Consider the following 20,938-nt stretch of genomic DNA (forward strand, 5'->3'; position numbering starts at 1 on the left):
CTGTGCACCCTTAAGAATTTAAGAATTTAAGAATTTAAGAATTTAAGAATTTAAGAATTTAAGAATTTAAGAATTTAAGAATTTAAGAATTTAAGAATTTAAGAATTTAAGAATTTAAGAATTTAAGAATTTAAGAATTTAAGAATTTAAGAATTTAAGAATTTAAGAATTTAAGAATTTAAGAATTTAAGAATTTAAGAATTTAAGAATTTAAGAATTTAAGAATTTAAGAATTTAAGAATTTAAGAATTTAAGAATTTAAGAATTTAAGAATTTAAGAATTTAAGAATTTAAGAATTTAGGAATTTAAGAATTTAAGAATTTAAGAACTTAAGAATTTAAGAATTTAAGAATTTAAGAATTTAAGAATTTAAGAATTTAAGAATTTAAGAATTTAAGAATTTAAGAATTTAAGAATTTAAGAATTTAAGAATTTAAGAATTTAAGAATTTAAGAATTTAAGAATTTAAGAATTTAAGAATTTAAGAATTTAAGAATTTAAGAATTTAAGAATTTAAGAATTTAAGAATTTAAGAATTTAAGAATTAAGAATTAAATTTTATGAGCTGGAGTCGGAGTCGGAGCCGGAGTCGTAAATTTCTGATAGACCTGGAGTCGGAGCTGGAGTCGGAGTTATCAATATATTTTATATAATTTATGAACTTATTTATTGTTCAATATTTGTTAAATTTTTTTGGTTAGTTACCATTTTTTTAAATGTATTTATTGAATCGCGTGCACTGCGTTGACATTTTTTTTAATCAATTTATTTTTTGGATCAAGATAATTATCAGATGTCATGTTGTTTTCGAAGCATTTTTATTGTGATTGGAAAGCTCTTATTGTGTAATTTGTCCCGCCCGTGTGGATCAATCGGACCGCGCACTGGACTCACAATCCAGAGGTCGCCGGTTCGAATCCCGCGGCGGGCGCTCTAAAATTCTTTGTGTAAATATGGGTATTCGGCGCCGTCGCTCCGTGCCATACTTTCATACACTTAGGAGCCCAGGGCGGCGAAGTCCTTGTAGGTATAAAGGAAGACACTAGTGGTTGGTACTAGCAATGGTGGCCGACAGCTATAAAGTCAACTTCGTTTTTTTTTATTGTGTAATTTCACTAAGATCACAGCATGATAATCTGTTAATCCTCTCTTGTCAATGTTTGTATACACTAAACTATAGTTTCATAACTCATGCAATAGTAAACAATTGTGGCTGTGTAGTCAAAAAATTAAAACATATTTAAATAATTATTAACATATTTAATTGATTCTTTGCTGTCTCTTTTTGCTTGTATTTACAATATTTAAAAAAAAGTATTTACACCCCTTGGGCCCTATGCGCATTTTGTGATGAAACATGTTAAGAATTCAAAGTTTGACAAAAACCTAGTACTACGTTTTATTCAAAAACTCATGCCGAACATTTTGCTACAAAACGCTCATGAAAAGATGATTTCTATAAAAACTTCTATAACAAATACTATTACAAAAATAAAAAAGGTGCTAAAAAAGTTTGTACACCTTTCGAAAATTAACATAAAGTTATTTGTTGACAAATCACCATAAATCCAGCCCCCCAACTCCAAATTGGCATCTTTGACCGATATAAAATAATTTAGATTGAATATAAAGTTTACTAACTACTTAGTATAAAAGTTTACATAACTCTGGAAATTCTATATAAAACTTATCTAAACTTAATTTTGCAAACTTTTAATTCAACTAGATGTCAATATATCACCATAGAATTGCTAAGATTTTAAGTAGATCTTTTTTTATAGGAAAATTAAGGTTCACTATCGGTACTAACGAAAAAAAAATATATTTAAAAAACATTTGTAAAATTGACATTATAACTCTACTAATAAATTATCAACTATTATACTGCCCCTGATCGCATAAAAAAAGTCGAAGCAAAAAATATATGCAAGTGGTGGATCCCTAAATAATATCTTTGAACAAGTCTATTTTTTTAAACACCTTAAATCGGGGTGATATAATTGCTATAATTTTAATTTATTTTTCAAATTTTAGAATTTTCTCATTATTTATATGTTTAAAGTGTGTACTGGGCTGGATCACACAATTTCCATGTACGTCCTCTGAAATAAATTCAAAAGAGCTTTAAAAATAGTGACTTTGAAAATTGTCTATTTCAAAACCAGGATATCTTTGATAGTTACTGTGTTTCTTCAAAATTTCAGCCTAAAGTTATGCAAATTGATTTTATATGTCAATTCGATTATGAAGGCTAACTTTCTTTTAATATTTCATTAAAAAAAGTACAATTAAAAATTAGTTAGCTAGCATATAAATAAAAAAAATGAAAGTAAATTTAAAGTAATTAAATAAAAAGTTCCAATTTTTCAAACAACAAAATTTAAATTTATTTACAAAATTGTTGTGCTTAAAATGCATTCAAATCTGAAGATATTTATGATTGTTGTTTATATAACGCTGAAAACATGTAACATATAGGAGGAGGAGTCGGAGTCGGAGTCGGAGTCAGCTAGAGTTGGAGGGCCGGAGTCGGAGTCGGAGCCGGAGTCATCAATTTGTGGAAAGCCGGAGCCGGAGTTGGAGTCAGCTTAACTCAGAAAGCCGGAGTCGGAGTCGGAGTCGCTTGAAATATGACCCGACTCCGCAGCCCTGGATCAGATATTGGCCACTTCGGTGGTTCCGGAGTGGCCAGTGGCCACCAAATTATTTCGGTGGACCATTTTTTAGACGTTCTTCCAAAATGCAGAATTTTGATACCAATATTGACTGATTTTGTCCTGATCAGATATTGGCCACTTCGATGGTACCCCGGAGGACATTCAGAACCAGTTCCGGAGTGGCCAAAATGAAGAATTTCGATACCAATATTGACTGGTTTTGCTTTGATCAGATATTGGCCACTTCGGTGGTTCCCCGGAGGACATTCAGAACCGGTTCCGGAGTGGCCAGTGGCCACCAAATTATTTCGGTGGACCCTTTCTGAGATGCCCTTCCAATATGAAGAATTTTGATACCAACATTGACTAGTTTTCTTCTGATCAGATATTGGCCACTTCGGTGGTTCCCCGGAGGACATTTAGAACCAGTTCCGGAGTGGCCAGTGGCCACCAAATTATTTCGGTGGACCCATTCTGAGATGCCCTTCCAATATGAAGAATTTTGATACCAACATTGACTAGTTTTCTTCTGATCAGATATTGGCCACTTCGGTGGTTCCCCGGAGGGCATTTAGAACCGGTTCCGGAGTGGCCACCAAATTACAGTATGTAAAAAAAGTATTTACACCCCTTGGGCACTATGCACATTTTGTGATGAAACATGTAAAAAAATTAAAGTTAGACAGGGACCTAGTACTACGTTTTGTTCAGAAACTCATGCCAAACATTTTGCTACAAAAAGCTCATGAAAAGATGATTTCTATAAAAAGTTATATAACAAATACTATTACGAAAATAAAAAAGGTGCAAAAAAAGTTTGTACACCTTTCGAAAAATTAACATAAATAATGTTATTTGTTGACAAATCACCATAAATCCAGTCTCCCAACTCCAAATAGGCATCCTTGACTGATTAAAAAAATAATTTGGATTGAATATAAAGTTTACTAACTACTTAGTATAAAAGTTTATATGACTCTGGAAATTCTATATAAAACTTATCTAAACTTAATTTTGCAAACTTTTAATTCAACTAAATGTCAATATATTACCATAGAATTGCTAAATAAACATTTTGGAGTGGGTATAAAACCGTTTTGGGGGTATTTGTATCGATTGAATAGATTTTTCGTTGGAATTTCGTACCAACCCGGAATTACGTCGTAGGAAAATCCGCCGGCATCCGAACCGGTCCACGATTCTCAAGTTAACCTATGTAGAATCGGAAAGGGCATAACATTTCCGATCTTTTGATACCTATACATCTAGGTTTTCTTTAAAACCTACGTTTTTAAATACCTGGGCAAAAAGTAAGTTTGATCCACGAGAACAAAAATTACGAAATTCCATGCATTTTTGGCAGGTTGCTCAAACGAAACCATAACAACGATTTTGCTTAGGTATTTAAAAACGTGGGTTTTATAGAAAACCTGGATGTATGGGTATCAAAAGATCGGAAATTTTATGCCCTTTCCGATTCCACATAGGTTGACTTGAGAATCGTGGACCGGTTCGGATGCCGGCGGATTTTCCTACGACGTAATTCCGGGTTGGTACGAAATTCCAACGAAAAATCTATTCTATCGATACAAATACCCCCAAAACGGTGTTATACCCACTCCAAAATGTTTATTTAGCAATTCTTTGGTAATATATTGACATTTAGTTGAATTAAAAGTTTGCAAAATTAAGTTTAGATAAGTTTTATATAGAATTTCCAGAGTTATATAAACTTTTATACTAAGTAGTTAGTAAACTTTATATTCAATCCAAATTATTTTTTTAATCAGTCAAGGATGCCTATTTGGAGTTGGGAGACTGGATTTATGGTGATTTGTCAACAAATAACATTATTTATGTTAATTTTTCAAAAGGTGTACAAACTTTTTTTGCACCTTTTTTATTTTCGTAATAGTATTTGTTATATAACTTTTTATAGAAATCATCTTTTCATGAGCTTTTTGTAGCAAAATGTTTGGCATGAGTTTCTGAACAAAACGTAGTACTAGGTTCCTGTCAAACTTTAAATTTTTTACATGTTTCATCACAAAATGTACATAGTGCCCAAGGGGTGTAAATACTTTTTTTACATACTGTATGTTGGTGGACCATTTCTGAGATGTCCTTCCAAAATGAAGAATTTCGATACCAATATTGACCGGTTTTGCTCTTATCAGGTATTGGCCACTTCGGTGGTTCCCCGGAGGACATTCAGAACCGGTTCCGGAGTGGCCAATGGCCACCAAATTATTTCGGTGGACCCTTTCTGAGATGCCCTTCCAATATGAAGAATTTAGATTTTTTTTTTTTTATTTACAATTTAAAATTCATTTCGAACCATTTTGCAATTTTTTAATTAAATGTACTTTATTTATTGCATTAAACAATTCTTCTGCTCATTTTGTTCGAAATTTTGAATAGCGAAAAGCTGAACAAAACATCAGAATCAATTTAAATCGCTTGATTTGCAAGCGACTGACCTCGGTTTGCACAGGTCGGTCGCGCGACCAATTTGACAGTTGCTTGTTCGTCGCTTGTAGCGCAGCGAAAAATCGCTTCTACTTTGAATAGGTGAGCGATTTCTGCTGGCCGCAAATGAGTCGCGCGTAGTCGCTTCGCCTGTCAAATTAGTCGCGTCGCTTGTAGCGTCGCTTGCAGCGTCCACTCTGTAAGGGCCCTTAGATTTTCATTGAGCGCTTTATGGTACGAATGCGCTTGGCTGTTTCACGATTCCAAGACGAGTTGGCGTGTTCGTTCAATTATTTGAATGAACATAATTTAATTCTTACTTCATATTCAAAATCAAAATGATCACCTGTCCTATGAGCAAGTTGAACCGGTGGACGCGACGCCTCTGATATTTACTAAAAGATTTTTTTACCAATCCTTCACAAAACATAAAATTGGAAAAAATATAATGTATCTTGAAATATGCTATTTTTATTACCAGATCATAAAATATTCGTATAATCTTGTGATTTCTTTGAAATATTTTTTTCAAAATTTGAAATATAGACTAAGTTTTTGAAAACCAGGGCAGCATTCTTGAAGATGCATTAACTAATGTTAATTTTTGAATTTTTAATGAAAATAGCACCTTTAGAATTGAAACATTTTTATAATTTTGGGAAAAACCATGTGATACAGAATACTTTAGTTTAAACAATTGTTGCATGAATGAAATTACATTGAAACACAAAATTTTGTGACAATGTTTGTTTCAGAAACAAAAAAATTACAACATTTATTCATGATAACGAAAATTTCAACAATGTTCAACTTTGCAAAATATGATTTTTTGAGCTTACAATACAAAATGTTTATTTTTCAAAGATCGTCAGGTATAAAAACTTATATTATTTTTTTCATTCCTAATGTAATCCTGAAAATAGCTTTAATTCGAAAACGATAAAGGCCGCAAATATTTTACAAAGTTCATGTCGGACTCACCCCCCTTAACTTAAGGGGTTACATACATGTAAATCGTCAAAAATGTCAGAGGTTGGTATGGGCACACATTTAAACTTTTTTCAAATCTTTTTGCAGGGCATTAAAATATACATTTTCATTTGTTAACAAAATAAATATGAAGACATTTGGATGTACCATTGCCGAGATATAGCTATTTTACGTTAGCAGTTTCAAAAAACGGGTGCCACGATATCTTAACACTGCCTTGACCAAATCGGCTCAAAATTTTGGTGAAGACTCGTTAAAACGGTCCTGTGTGCATGACGAAGCCCGATTTTCAAAAACTTAATTTTAAAAAAAGATAAAAATATTTTTATATTTTTCATATAAAACATCGACAGTTTTTGATTTTCGTATTTTTTTAAAAAGCAAAATTTTATAATCGGGCTTCGTCATGCACACGGGATATGTCTTGGGAGTCTTCACCTTAAATTTCAGCCAATTTGGTCCATCCCATCTCGAGATATCGCGGCACCCGTAAATCAACTAGGTGTTTAGAGAAAAACGTTCACAAAGTTTGACAGTTAGCTTTAAGCATGGCAAAATTGTGAACTTAAATCGTCTCTTACTCAGTTTAGTCACGAAACATCTTCATGAAACTTTCAGGAGTGCTTAAAAATCATGTTTTTAGTGAATTTATTGAATTTTCTGTAATATGAAATTTTGTGATTTTCTACATGTATGTAACCCCTTAAATGAAATTTAAGTCCAAACAACAAAAACCAAATTTAAAATGCATTTTCCTACGTTTAAAATCTTATCCATACTGCTCGTTTGAAAATATTTAGAATTTTTTTAAAACCAATGATTGCGAAACACACCAGTACAGTTGTCTGCATTAAAAAAAAAACTTGTTTCGTCCAAATGTTGAAACCGTGAATGATTTCAATTTTCACACTTTTTTAATGTTGAAACCGTGGATTTCGATGACAATTTTTCTATTTTTCTATTTTGCATCCCTTTGACACCAAATTTCCAAACCATCACCACAAAATAAATCTTTTTGAATATTCAAAAAGGGAATGATCTACTTGATCAAAACTATTGAATTAAAAGCTGTTATGAAAATATTTAGTAAATAATTGAAATAATAGCCGAATTTTCAATTATGGGCAGTTTTGCCATCTTTAAGTTTTCAAATCTTCAAAAACTCAAATCTTAATTTTGTTTACAATTTCAATTCTATCAAATTTTAAAATCATTAAAAAATTACATTTTTCTTTTAATTTCATAATTCTGGTAAGGGGCCATCCACAAACCACGTGAACACTTGAGGAGGGTCTACGTGGTTTATGGATGGGCCCAAACCCTTCTTCTAGTAAAACAACAACTCTGGATTTTTTGTTAAAGTCCAATCACTAACAAAATAAATTTGATTTTTTGAGTTTTTTTAAACCGCTTTGAGCAAGAGGTATTCAAAAAACGTTACTTAATCCACCGGAAGGTGGTTGCTGCCTTCCTCCTAAAAGCCTTGCAACCGCACACTACGAAAGCTTTGGCTAACGCTTACTTAGTAAAGACACTATACATCTGAGTGCTGCCATCTAGGTATGATAAATTTAATGAACCATTTGAAAGCACTGCAGTGTTTGTGTGCGTGCACTGAGCGTAAAGTTCCGACAGCTATCCGCCGGAGCTTTCAAATTATGTAAATAATGACCCTTTTTAGTATCAACCAAAACAGTTTTTCGAACATATCTTTTAAAGTACTGCACCAAGCCGGATGAAATTAAAAAAAGACTTAAAGAACCTGAAGGTAAATCCAAAAACATAGATCCGGACAAAATCGGTCAAGCCAGTTCCGAGAAAAGTGAGTGAGAAAAAAAATTCTACGTCCATCCACACGCACAGACATTTGCTCAGAATTTGATTCTGAGTCGATATGTATACGTAAAGGTATATCTGGGAGGCTTATTTAAAAAGTTCAATTTTTGAGTGATTTTATAGCCTTGCCTCAGTGAAATGAGGAAGGCAAAACAAAAAAAAAAACAAATAAAATTGTTGGACTTTAAAAAAACTGGAGGATGCTCATATTGTTTCTTATTACATTCTAATTATTTAGACAATTTTCCGGCGATGAACAGTTTTCATGATGTTCTTTAAAACAAGCTTAATCGGTTTGTGAACTGTGTTCAAACATAAAGTAAATATACGCTAAAGCTTAACTAACCAAGTTGACAAACGAAAGTCATTTATGTTTAAATTTCCAATTGTCACCGCAACAGTAAACAATTCGACACCCTGCACAATACAGTCCTTTGCAGTTTATTTTATTGACCCAGACCAGCTGGAAATTCCATTTGCATAATGATGACTGTTTTCTATGGAAAATACACTCAACTGGGACGTGGGACAGCTTCGCATGAGGCACTGGTGCTGTTTACCATTTTCCAATTCGAAGCCTGTCACCAAAGGCGGTTTGTTTGAACGTGTTTCGGTTGCAAATACACTGAATACCCCCTTTTCTATTCACCAATGAAAACGGTACTATTCCTAAATCCTGCACTATTTCAGCCAGTCAATTTCAGCGATAAATAATTTTAACGTATTTCCTCGAACGCTGAAAGCCGATTCCAGGCTGGTGGTAAACCAAATGGAATTTAATCAATCCACACCGCAAAAGTACCCATTGACCATCACCGTGGTGTGTGTGTGTCGGCCTTTATTACAAATCGCAAATTTCCCATCCACAGGTGTCGATAACACGCTGAAAGAGGACGGCTACCACGTGTGGCGGCTGAAACACTTCTCGAAGCCGGCTTACTGCAACATGTGCCTCAATATGCTGGTCGGCCTGGGCAAAAAAGGACTTTGCTGTGTGTGTAAGTATTGCGCCGAGTTGTACGTGTACCTGCGCTGCACAGTGAAACCCCGTTTGGTTTGACATTGGTATCATCTCTTTTTTGGGTTGATAGACTGGTGAACGGGGTTTTACTGTACGGTCGTATGAGCGCTGATCCGAAATAGTTCAATTAAATCCTGGCCATCCCATGACAAATCATTGTTAGTGCGGTAAGCCCCAAATTGGACGGCTTCGTTCCTTGTCCGGAATGTTGTTCAAACTTAATTTGCGTAATTGGACAGATGGAGAAGCTAACGGGCGAGAGGCTTCGATCAGGATTGCATTATTATAGGAGAAATCCTGTTGGACGAGCCAATGAGAATCAGCGTCAATCAATTGTTACTTCTGCGAAATGATGTTGGGGTTCCAAGCCAATTTCCGTTGCTTTCAAACAAAACAATGATACATCTCATTTCTGATCTTTTTTGAATATTTTAAATCTTTTTCCCCCCAAACAGTGTGCAAGTACACGGTCCACGAGCGGTGCGTCCAACGCGCTCCGGCTTCCTGTATCGCCACGTACGTCAAGTCGAAGAAGTCGAAAACGACCACCACCTTCCAGCACCACTGGGTCGAGGGCAACTGTTACGGGCGGTGCTCCAAGTGCCGGAAGCGCATCAAGGCGTACAACGGCATCACCGGACTGACGTGCCGCTGGTGCCGGATGATGGTGAGTACTTATGATATGGTGAGAAATCCAATTGACAAAATGTATTTGAATAATTCCCGGGTTGCTTTTGGGGGGAAATTGGGAAATTTAACCCGCTAACGCCCATGGTCACTCCAGAGCACCACTCATTTTTAACTTCAAAATTAGATATCCCAGGGTAGGTGTGAATAACAGAGATACAGTCCAGACAGTGGCAAAATATCAATTCGGATAATCGAAACTTTAGATAATCCAATCAAAAAACTTTTTCTTTTCGTTGTTTTATTTTTGAATGTCGAGCTTAAACATGACCTCTAAAACACTCTAAAATGATTTGGAATGTTTAAATCTAACATGGCGGTCAAAATGGCGGCGATCAGCGATTTTGATGTCGAAAAAAAGAAAAAAAAATCGTGATTCGATTATCCGAAGTCCCATACAAACCATCGGATAATCGCAAGATAATCGAGTCTGGACTGTAATACTATTTCAATAACATATCGGCAATTATCCCAAAACCTTTTATGGGTAATTCTCCGCCAACTCACACAGAAGTTGCCCAGACTCCTCTTGGGTCCTTAGGGGTAACTGAGGTCCGATTTTTGATATCTCGTGACGGAGGGGCGTTACGACCCCTTTCATTTTTGAACATGAAAAAAGAAGTGTTTTTCAATAACACAGTCCAACAAGATTTTGTCTCTGAGACGAGTATATGTGTTCCTAGTAGAATTTTGCCTGCTGAATCCGAATCCGGGTCCAGAATTGCTCCAAATGGTCCCAATTTTGAGATACACCCGTTTGAAATGTTAGTTTAGGCCAAAATTAGCTACTTTGTCGACTATTTTACAAAAGAACTATTGAATAAACAATTAAACCAATACATGTATCTTAAAGTTCACGTTCTCCCCTTTCTGAAACACCACTGGTTTTTAAGATTTGATTGTTTCTACGCATATTTATAGCCATTTTAAAATTAAATTTTCAGTTGGTTCCCATTCAAGTTTTTCCAACTTGCATGCAAGTCAAATTCTAATTTTAAAATGGCTATAAATATGCGTAGAAACAATCAAATTTTAAAAACCAGGGGTGTTTCAGAAAGGGGAGAACGTGAACTTTAAGATACATTGGTTTATTTGGTTATTCAATAGTTCTTTTGTAAAATAGTCGACAAAGTAGCTAATTTTGGCCTAAACTAACATTTCAAACGGGTGTATCTCAAAATTGGGACCATTTGGAGCAATTCTGGACCCGGATTCGGATTCAGCAGGCAAAAATCTACTAGGAAAACATATTCTCGTCTCAGAGACAAGAAATATTTGATTTTTTGTTGAACTGTGTAATTTGCAGCCTGAAGCGGTGATGAGATGGAAATTTGGTGTCAAAGGTATTTTTATGTAAAATTGGATGCCCGATATGATGGCGTAATGAAAATTCCGAAAAAACGTGTTTTTCATCGAAAAAAAAAACACTAAAAAAGTTTTAAAAACTCTGCCATTTTACGTTACTCAACTGTAATTTTTTTGGAACATGTCATTTTATGGGAAATTTAATGTTATTTTCGAATCTACATTAACCCAGAAGGGTAATTTCTGTCACGAAGAACAAAAATTTAAATTTGAAAATTTCGTGTTTTTTTCTAACTTTGCAGGGATATTCTTTAGAGTGTAATAGTGTTAGTTGTAAAGCAGGCAATTACAAAAAATTTTATATATAAACATAAGGGGTTAGATTATAACCATCACGAGTTATCGCGATGCGCGTTATTCGCGTTTTGAAAAAGTTACTTTTGCGTTTCTTTTTGTTCGTCGTCCGTGTCTGTCGCAGGTGACCATGAACGGCCATGATCAACGACGACCAACTTTTTCAAAACTTTTTTTCGTAAAACCACAAAACTCGTGTTGTTTATAAGCAAACCCCTTATGTTTATATATCAAAATTTTTGTAATTGTCTGCTTTACAACTTTGTACATAAAAGTCCCTTTAACACCAAATATCTATGTCATCACCGTTTCAGGCTGTAAATTATTGAAAAACACCTCTTTTTTCACATGTTCAAAAATGAAAGGGGTCTTACCGCCCCTCCGTCACGAGGTATCAAAAAACGGACCTCGGATTCATGATCAGGGACAAAAGTTACCCTTATGGACAAAATTTCACGCAAATCAAAGAGGGGTCGGGCAACTTTTCCGGATTTTGTGTGAGTTGGTAGAGAATTTATTGAATTTTCTCATGGAATCGATCCATGAATAATAGTTTGATAACAAGTTATGGTATCATAACAAAGTTTGTTAGTAAATCTTCTTGTACCGTCGATTGAGTAATAATAAATTGTGTTAACATAACAAAAAAAGTGTTGGAGTTCGAGCGAGAAGAAGGAAAGCATTGTTCGGTCGCGAGCCGGGGAGAGAAATTGTAGGGCTTTTCTCTTCTCGCTCGCATCCGCTCTCGCCGCGAGCGCTCGCGTTGGATTAGGACCTTTAAAAACGTTACTTAAACCACCTTTAGGTGGTTGGTGCTTTCCTCGCATTCATAAAGTGAATACACTACACAGGCTCCAAAAAAATGTATGAATAACACTTATTTTTATCAAAATATCTGAGATCCGGCCGTACTTAAACAATTAAGTGCTCATAACTTTGGATGGGGTTGTCAGATCTTCAATCTTTTGAAAGCGTTGGAAAGGTCTTTCAAATACATTTCTAACAATGTATAGCATGACGAGTTTTCTTACAAAAACCACCCTTTTTACAATCTGCAGGTCTACGAGGTCAAATAAAGAAGTTCATTTTTTATAGCCTTTCCTCATTGAGGTGAGGAAGGCAAAAAAAGAACACGGAAAAAAAATCCGATTGTTTTATTTGACTTTTCATCACAAAAACTTAAATTCCCGTAATGCGTATTATTTAACTTTCGAAATATTTTTTTGATATGCAACATGGGACTAATAAATACATCTTCTGGGCCATAGTGCTTAATGGTGCAAATTTTGTTTAGGAGATATGATTTATTGAAAAAATCGTGTTTTTGGAAAATATCGAAACTAAACTACAAAATTATTAAAAATATGTTTTTGAAGCATATCAAATTTGCAATCGAAATGAATATATATGTTTTTTTTTTAAATACAGACCATTATCCAAAGTTTCGATTTTACGAAGTTCGATTATCCGAAGGTTTGTATGGGTCTTCAAATATTCGAATCACGAACAAAAAAATCGTATTTTTTATTTTCTTACTTTTAACATCAAATTCGAGTTCTGCGACCCCATTTTAGTCAAATTTGAATGGTTGATTGTCTATAAAATTAAAAAATGCATTTTTTTCAATATTTCATCACCGCTATTTTGGCCGCCATCTTGGATTTGAAAATTCTAAATTACTTTAGAGTAGTTTAGGGGTCATACTTAAGCTCAACAATAAAAAATAAGACAACGAAAAAAAAATTCGAGACTCGATTATCCGAAGTGAAATTTTGCCAAGGCCTTCGGATAATCAAGTCTGGACTGTATGTTACTTTCAGGTGGATTCGATTATCCGAAGTGAAATTTTGCCAAGGCCTTCGGATAATCAAGTCTGGACTGTATGTACTTTCAGGTGTACATTTTCGTTTTTTTGCATTCTAAAAATCCAGAGTTTTTTTTTAAAAGGTCCTATAACCTATTGTCTTTCATATGTTTATAGGACCTATTCAAAAAAAGTCGAGAAATACTCTTTGGAAGAAAAGCACCCTTGAAATAAGTATTTTTTGAAAAGTTGACAAAATTTCCTGCAATTTTTTCTGCGGCTTTGAAAATTAGACAATTAGTTTCTGAGATACAGCCTTACAAACAATTTGAATCGATGAAAATGAGTTTTTTTAGGTGTTACCTAATTAGCCTGTAATTTTCAACATTGGTCTATGGAACTTTTGTGAAACTTTCTGATCTTTTAATGAACATAATTTCAAAATTATGAAAATCAAGCTTAACTTTTGAAATGGTCGTATTATAGACAATATTCCTAATTTCATAGTTCAGACCAAATTATGATTTTTTTTGTATTATTTTTGTTAAAAAGATCAACACAATCCAAACGATAGAAATTTCAAATCAAATAGCGCTGACTAAAACTAGAATCACTCTAATCTCCACTCACAATTCACCCAACTAAGACCCCACTCGATATCACTATCGCAATCAATCATCACACGATATTTATCACGCAATTTGCAAAATCAAAATTTCCGTCTATATTAACGTTATTAAACCACTCAATATTGCTTTCAAACATCAAAGCCCTGTCACCGTCATCGTCGTCAGTCCACACAGTCTGAATTGAGCGCTATGCGAATGAAAGCTTCAGAAACTGGATTATGACCACAGGGCGCGGTGATGGACGAGAAATAGCAGCATCCCTGGAATGAATGGTGGCTGCTCTTTGTGTACTCGCTAACGGATGAATGAATATCAATAAAATTGATTTATTCAGCAAACACGAGCGCTTCCGGACCGTATCCCGGTTGACACAAGCAAAAACAGGACCGCCGTGGCTTCTTTTTTTTGGCCAGAACATTTTGGGAACCTGTTACTGAACCGCGTCAATTATTAGAGTGATACGGATTTCCTGCGATGGTAAATTTCCTCGAAAAAATCTAAAAGATTTCCGTGATGTTCATTGTGAACCACCCTAACATTCCAGATTGATGCGAAAATAAAATGTCAATTCAGTCGCGGTGTGTACACAAACTGCACTGCTTTTGTAGTCAAGTTTCCGGAAATGAATTTGCCCGGATTTATTGCGGATTATTTGCGTATATTGATTGAAATATTTTAACACTGCCAACCACTCGTGATGAATGTGCAAATGTTTTCGCATGAAACTTCATCAATCACAACACACTGATCCCGCAGTGAGGTGTCATTCCAAACCGTGGAATGATTTAATTGATTCGTGTTCAACTGAGCCTGCTTCAGGACAGCAATCTTCTTCAAATAACTGTCAGTAGTATAATTGTAGTTTTTTTAATCATAACTTTGAAACGACTTAATTAACTGTACATCTAGAGTTTTTTTGAAAAGGACCTATAAGCTATTGTCTTTCATATGTTTTTGGGACCTTATCAAAAAAACACTCTGGATATTTTTTATCACCATCCCCACAGACCCACAGACATTTGCTCAGAATTTGATTCTGAGTCGACAGGTTTAAGAGCGAGTTTTTCACCAATGTGTAACAGGTCGTATCGAGGTGCTCCGATTTGGATGAAACTTTCAGCGTTTGTTTGTCTATACATGAGATGAACTCATGCCAAATATGAGCCCTCTACGACAAAGGGAAGTGGGGTAAAACGGGCTTTGAAGTTTGAGGTCCAAAAAACATTAAAAATCTTAAAATTGCTCGCATTTACGTAAAACTTTATAATTTCCAACTCTCTTAGATGCATTCGAAAGGTCTTTTAAAGCACTTCAAAATGAGCCATAGACATCCAGGATTGGTTTAACTTTTTCTCATAGCTTTTGCAAATTACTGTTAAAAATGGATTTTTTTAAAACCTTAATATCTTTTTGCAACAGCCTCCAACACCCAAACTCCTATAGGTCAAAAGTTAGGGAATTTCATGGACTATACTGCCCATGATCGCATAAATGTCCCATATGCATTTTCATCACTTTTGAGTTATTGGTGCAGTTTGGTTCAAAATCGTGTGCTCTTTCAAAAGAGCCTATAACATCCAGTACTTTGTTCTAGAAATCAGGCGGAAATCCAGTTTTTTCGTGAAAACTTAACACGTAGCCTTATGTGTGGGACAAACTTCAAATGCGTTTTTCTAAGCTTGCTGTTTTTGCATATGGGACATTTATGCGAACATGGGCAGTATAAGCCTACGGAAATAACTTTTTGGCCAATCGCAGTTTTTCTCATAGTTTTTAGATTTTTCTGTATCAAACATTTTACAACGTTAGTTTTTGCCCTGTATGCTTTCATAGCGGCACTTTTTGGTCTCAATTTTGTCATATTCGGAATCCTCGGAAAATTTCACGTTAGTTAGGGTACGTTATCCATTAGTGGACCCCTTTCCTATAGTGGACCCTCTGAAGGGTTTTTGATGAAAAATTCAATAAAATCACAATTTCAAGCGTGTTGTTGTCTACAAATCTTTTATTTGGCATGTTCAGCATCATTTAAAACAATGTTGACTGAAATTGAATTGTTCTTTTCACCAAAATAAGTGTTTTGAGTTCGACATCTGAAATCAGCCATGGCCACTAGCATTTTCACAACAAAACTGCATTTATATTTTATGATTGAATTACCTATCCAATCATTTTTTGACTGATTATTTAACTTCAGCAAGTCGAAATAATGTAAGTTTAAGGAACTTTACTAAAATAAAGCGAAGAACTGCTCATTTTCGAGCAAAAATTAGGGGGGTCCAATATAGGACAACGAAAATCCAAACTTTTCCAAAAGTGGACCCCTGTTAATTAAACCTTCAAAATTGAAGAAAACTGTGTACCGTAAACTGGGGTCAATCGGGACACATGGGGCGAATTGGGACAGCAGTTTTAACCATGTTGGAGCACAATGTTTTGATTTTTCCGGTTGGTTTCGGTTAGAACAAACTCAGGCCAACAAAATGTGTACATCCATTTCCAAATTTAAAAGCTTTAAGTGCTCTAAAAACTGCTGTCCCTATTCAGACTGTAGTCCCGATTCACCCCAGATTACGGTATTTAACCAAAAGTTTCTCTTAAACATACAATGAATGCTTGTTGTTATCAACCTAAACGCAATTATGAGTATAAATATAGATGTTTTCATGTTAAAAGTACCAAAAACGCTGAAGCCGTAAGAATTTATAATTAATCAAAACTATAGTTAATTGTACTTAACTGAAGCATCATAATTGTAGTTTGAAATGATATTTTATAATAATAAATCAATAACAAAACTTTTTTTTAAATAAACATGTGTGGTTTTATCAGCAACTGTAAACAAATCTATTGTTTAGTTTCGGGCAACCATTTATGTAATTAATATGAAAAAAATTGCATCAAAATTACTTTTTTTTAATATTTTTATGTTTACAGTGGTATTTGAAACGTTTTCTCTGATCTTTTTCGGAAATAAATGTGTTTAAATGACTTTTAAGTTTTTTTTTTTGTTGTTTTAAGCCAAATTTGTGAACAAAACATATTTGTTTATGATGAAAGGTGAGCAAAATCCATATTTTATTTATTATATCTATCATTAGACCTACACCACGCATCAAAACATCAAATATCGGTTAAATTTGGTATAAAAATAACAGTTTGCCTATAGTGGACCCGGGTCCACAATCGGATTATGGACCCGGGTCCACTATAGGAAAAGAGGGTCCATAACAGGCAAAAAAAACTTTTTTTAAAATTGCTATTTTACTGCTCAAAAACAAAAAACTGATGAAACAAATAGTCAAAATTGTTCAAAAGACTTCAGATTTTATTGTTTTGTACAAAGGGTTATGAAAAAGTGCTTAAAATATTGGAAATTTGTGAAAAATGTGCTTCGGCTCTACTAGGGGGTCCACTAATGGTTAAAATACCCTAGAAGTGTTGGAGTTGTAAATTTGATTGGAAAAAATGTCATTTAGAATCAATAAAAATATTTTTTAACAATTTTTTGGATTAGGGGTAAAACAGGGTTTCGCCTACTTGATACAGCATTTAAAAAAAACTGCCTCTTAAATAGAAGTGGGTCTAGAAGGTCAATATCTATTAGGGTGGGTCATTTTTTTTCGAAAGTGCTCGGATCCGGCTGAAATAAGGTCCATCTTGTAGAGGGTACCCATAGGGACTCTCATACCAAATTTGAGCTCATTTGGTTGAAAACTGGCTTGTCGCTCGGGGGTTAAAGTTTACATGGAAATTACTATGGGAAATGCGTGATTTTACTTCAAACGCTTCTACAGCCTAAGCGACAAACTTTAACCCACACTTACACTAGTTAGCCGTGTCGGGGATGGTCCAAGGAACATTTTTCTCTAAGGGTTCATGGTCATCCGTTCAACCCTGAGCTTGCGCAACGCAGATTTATCCGGCGGCGCCGGATTCCTTCAAAATATCCGTTTTTATGGTCAACGCATGCTGCAAGCTATGACAGAAGCATTGTTTGAATGAATGGAAAACGCGACGCCAAACGTCAACTCACTGCTTGGAAGCTAATGTGAGGGTTTGCGCTCTTCCATCAACTAAGTGTTTTTACTTTTAAAAATGGTTTTCAATAAGCAACTTGAAAACAAAAACATGGCCGCCGAATCCGAGTTCGTCGTTGAGCGAGTCGTTGTAAAGAGAACCCGGCGCTGAAAGGAAGGGTTGCGAGGATTCCGAAAGCAGCTGGGCACCGGAGGAAAATCTCAACTGCCAGGATCTTCTGGAGAAATTTGCGCGCGAGGAAGGCGAGAAGCGGGTCAGCCTCGACAAGCGATCTTCAACTCAAACATGGATTGGGCCGAAAAAGATGGGGGCCTCCGGTGATTCCGGCCAAACGCACGAAGGCCCAAAAACGGATTCGAAAAGGACACGTGGCGGAGAAGTTTTGAAGGAGTGACCGAAGAAAACGGCGAACGGCCGTTCCTGGTTCGTTGGAAGGGAGTCGACGAGGTGGAACTGGTCCAGTCAAGATGAGCATGCAGTAGAAGATCAAGTGAATTGTATCAGTTAAAAATAATCATGAAACCTTAATAAAATAACTTTTATTGATCTAAAATTCAAAAAAATATAGAAAAAGCTATTCTTTCTTAGGTTGTTTTTTACAAAAAGATATATTATCCGCTTCAATAAGGCCAATTCCGGTGAACATCTCGCCGACGATACCGCTGGCTCTGCCAGGCGAACCCCAAGCCGGCTATAGCTCTGTGCGTCGATCAACCGCTTCCCTCCACGAAGTCCAACCGTAACTACCGCTACGTGTCCTGCCATTCCGATGACTACTCCGGTGAACCCCTCGCCATCGATTCCATCGGCCCTGTGCGATTAACTGTTTCCCTCCACGAAGTCCTACCTCATGAAGGGTTTTTTTTATTCAATTATGTTTCTTGCATACCTTAATTCGCATACCGCATACCGCTCTAGAAATAAGCATGAAAAATTTATTAATAATTTGTTATTTAATGCAAAAAGTAAAAACCACAATGCTGAACCTTTTTTTCTGCTTACATTTGAGTGAGTTGACGTTTGGCGTCGCGTTTTCCATTCATTCAAACAATGCTTCTGTCATAGCTTGCAGCATGCGTTGACCATAAAAACGGATATTTTGAAGGAATCCGGCGCCGCCGGATAAATCTGCGTTGCGCAAGCTCAGGGTTGAACGGATGACCATGAACCCTTAGAGAAAAATGTTCCTTGGACCATCCCCGACACGGCTACCTAGTGTAAGTGTGGGTTAAAGTTTGTCGCTTAGCCTGTAGAAGCGTTTGAAGTAAAATCACGCATTTCCCATAGTAATTTCCATGTAAACTTTAACCCCCGAGCGACAAGCCAGTTTTCAACCAAATGAGCTCAAATTTGGTATGAGAGTCCCTATGGGTACCCTCTACAAGATGGACCTTATTTCAGCCGGATCCGAGCACTTTCGAAAAAAATGACCCACCCTAATATCTATAGTTTAAAAAGTTCAATTTTTCGAGTGATTTTATAGCCCCTCCTCAGTGAGGAAGGCAAAAACAAAAAACAATTTAACCCTCTACTGCCCAATTTTTTTTCGAAAATTTTTATTTTTCCCGTATTCAAGAGGTCATTTTGAGCAACTTTTGTTCTACGAAAAACTTTACTTCTCTTGTTTTATGTTTTTCTTGTTTCATTTTTAGTATTTTAATTTGCATTTATCTTGTTTAGTTTATGTTTGTTTTTGGTAGTATTTGGCCTATTCTACCACCTCCTATCATTACATTTTGCCTATCTAATTTTTTCATGTTTTTACAGTCACTTTTTCAATTTTTTGCCTGTTTTTCACATTTTCTGCTATAAAATGGCACCATTATCATTTAAGTTGTAAAAAAATGCGTAGAGGCATAGTCTGGGACACTAGAAAAATTACTGCATACTTCTTTTTACTTAAAATATAGGAAATGTTAGTAAAAAACACAGCCAAAGTTGACCCCTAAAAAAAATACATTTTTAAAAACATTGGCAAAGTCACATAAAACAAGTAAAACTTCCAACCCATTAATTTTCTGAAATTTTAAGAGTTCTTATTTGGAATGCTTTTTAAAGATCGAAAATTGGTTGAAAAATTGATTTTTGGCGATTTTTTAAATCGAAGCCCGTCTAAAGGCGGGGTTGGGTTGTAGAGGGTTAATCGAACCTCGGATAATCGAAACTTCAGATAATCGAGTCTGGACTTAGATATTTTGAAAAATAATCATTGAAAACATCTGAGCTGGTGTTAATAGCATTTTAAAACACTTTTTTCAATCAATTGTTAATACTGTAAGTTGTAATTTAAATTTACAATTCTTTCACCACAGCTCCACAACAAGTGCGCTTCGCTGGTGAAGGCCGAGTGCTCGCTGGGCGAGTTCGCCAACCAGGTGCTCCCACCGACGGCCATCTGTCCGGCCGTGCTAGACCGCCAAAAGTCCATCAACTTTACCACCAACAACCGGGGGAAGGTAAATTACTCAACCATGTGACTCCATTGAAATAATAGTTGATGTGGTCTGCTTTGATGGAGACGCATGGTGGTTGAGATTAGTTTGAACTTGACGAATTTTATTTTTCAGAGCGTATCATCGACGATTCACTTTCAAATCAGCACTAGCGCGAACATTTGTCCACTGTTGGTGTTCATCAACCCGAAAAGTGGCGGCCGCCAGGGAGACCGGATATTACGGAAGTTTCAGTACCTGCTCAACCCGCGTCAGGTGTACGACCTGTCCAAGGGAGGTCCCGTCGAGGGTTTGACGATGTTCAAGGACGTGCCCAACTTCAAGGTGATATGCTGCGGTGGCGATGGAACCGTGGGCTGGATTCTGGAAGCGATGGACTCGGTTGAGCTGCAGTGTCAACCATCGATCGGGGTCATCCCACTTGGGACGGGGAACGACCTGGCGCGGTGTCTCCGGTGGGGTGGTGGTTACGAGGGAGAAAGCATACCCAAAGTACTGGACAAAATCCAACGCTCGTCCGTGGTCATGATGGATCGGTGGAGCATCGAGGTGAAGAATCATCCAACGACGTCCTGCGACGAGCTGCCCTTGATACCCACGCATAAGGTACTACAGGTCATATTGCCAAAATGGTACCACGCAGATGCTGAAGCCTAAAACGAATTGTTTTCTTTTCAAACCCTCTCTAAAC

At 35.9% G+C, this 20,938-nt stretch overlaps 1 protein-coding gene across 5 annotated transcripts in view; it reads left to right on the forward strand.

Annotated features, from left to right (window-relative positions):
* The window catches only part of LOC120418475 (diacylglycerol kinase 1), a 196,057-nt gene that overhangs the window by 147,140 nt on the left and 27,979 nt on the right, over positions 1 to 20,938 (forward strand). For 4 of the 5 annotated variants that reach the window (XM_039580909.2, XM_039580908.2, XM_039580911.2 and 1 more), the window contains exons 12-15: positions 8,823 to 8,951; positions 9,430 to 9,641; positions 20,107 to 20,250; positions 20,362 to 20,862. In XM_039580909.2, the coding sequence (XP_039436843.1) occupies positions 8,823 to 8,951; positions 9,430 to 9,641; positions 20,107 to 20,250; positions 20,362 to 20,862 (986 nt within the window). The remainder of the gene's footprint in view (positions 1 to 8,822; positions 8,952 to 9,429; positions 9,642 to 20,106; positions 20,251 to 20,361; positions 20,863 to 20,938) is intronic. The other variant, XM_039580912.2, reaches the window with a different exon arrangement.

The sequence above is a fragment of the Culex pipiens genome, chromosome 3, assembly GCF_016801865.2.
Source record: "Culex pipiens pallens isolate TS chromosome 3, TS_CPP_V2, whole genome shotgun sequence".
Classification (NCBI taxonomy): Eukaryota; Metazoa; Arthropoda; class Insecta; order Diptera; family Culicidae; genus Culex; species Culex pipiens.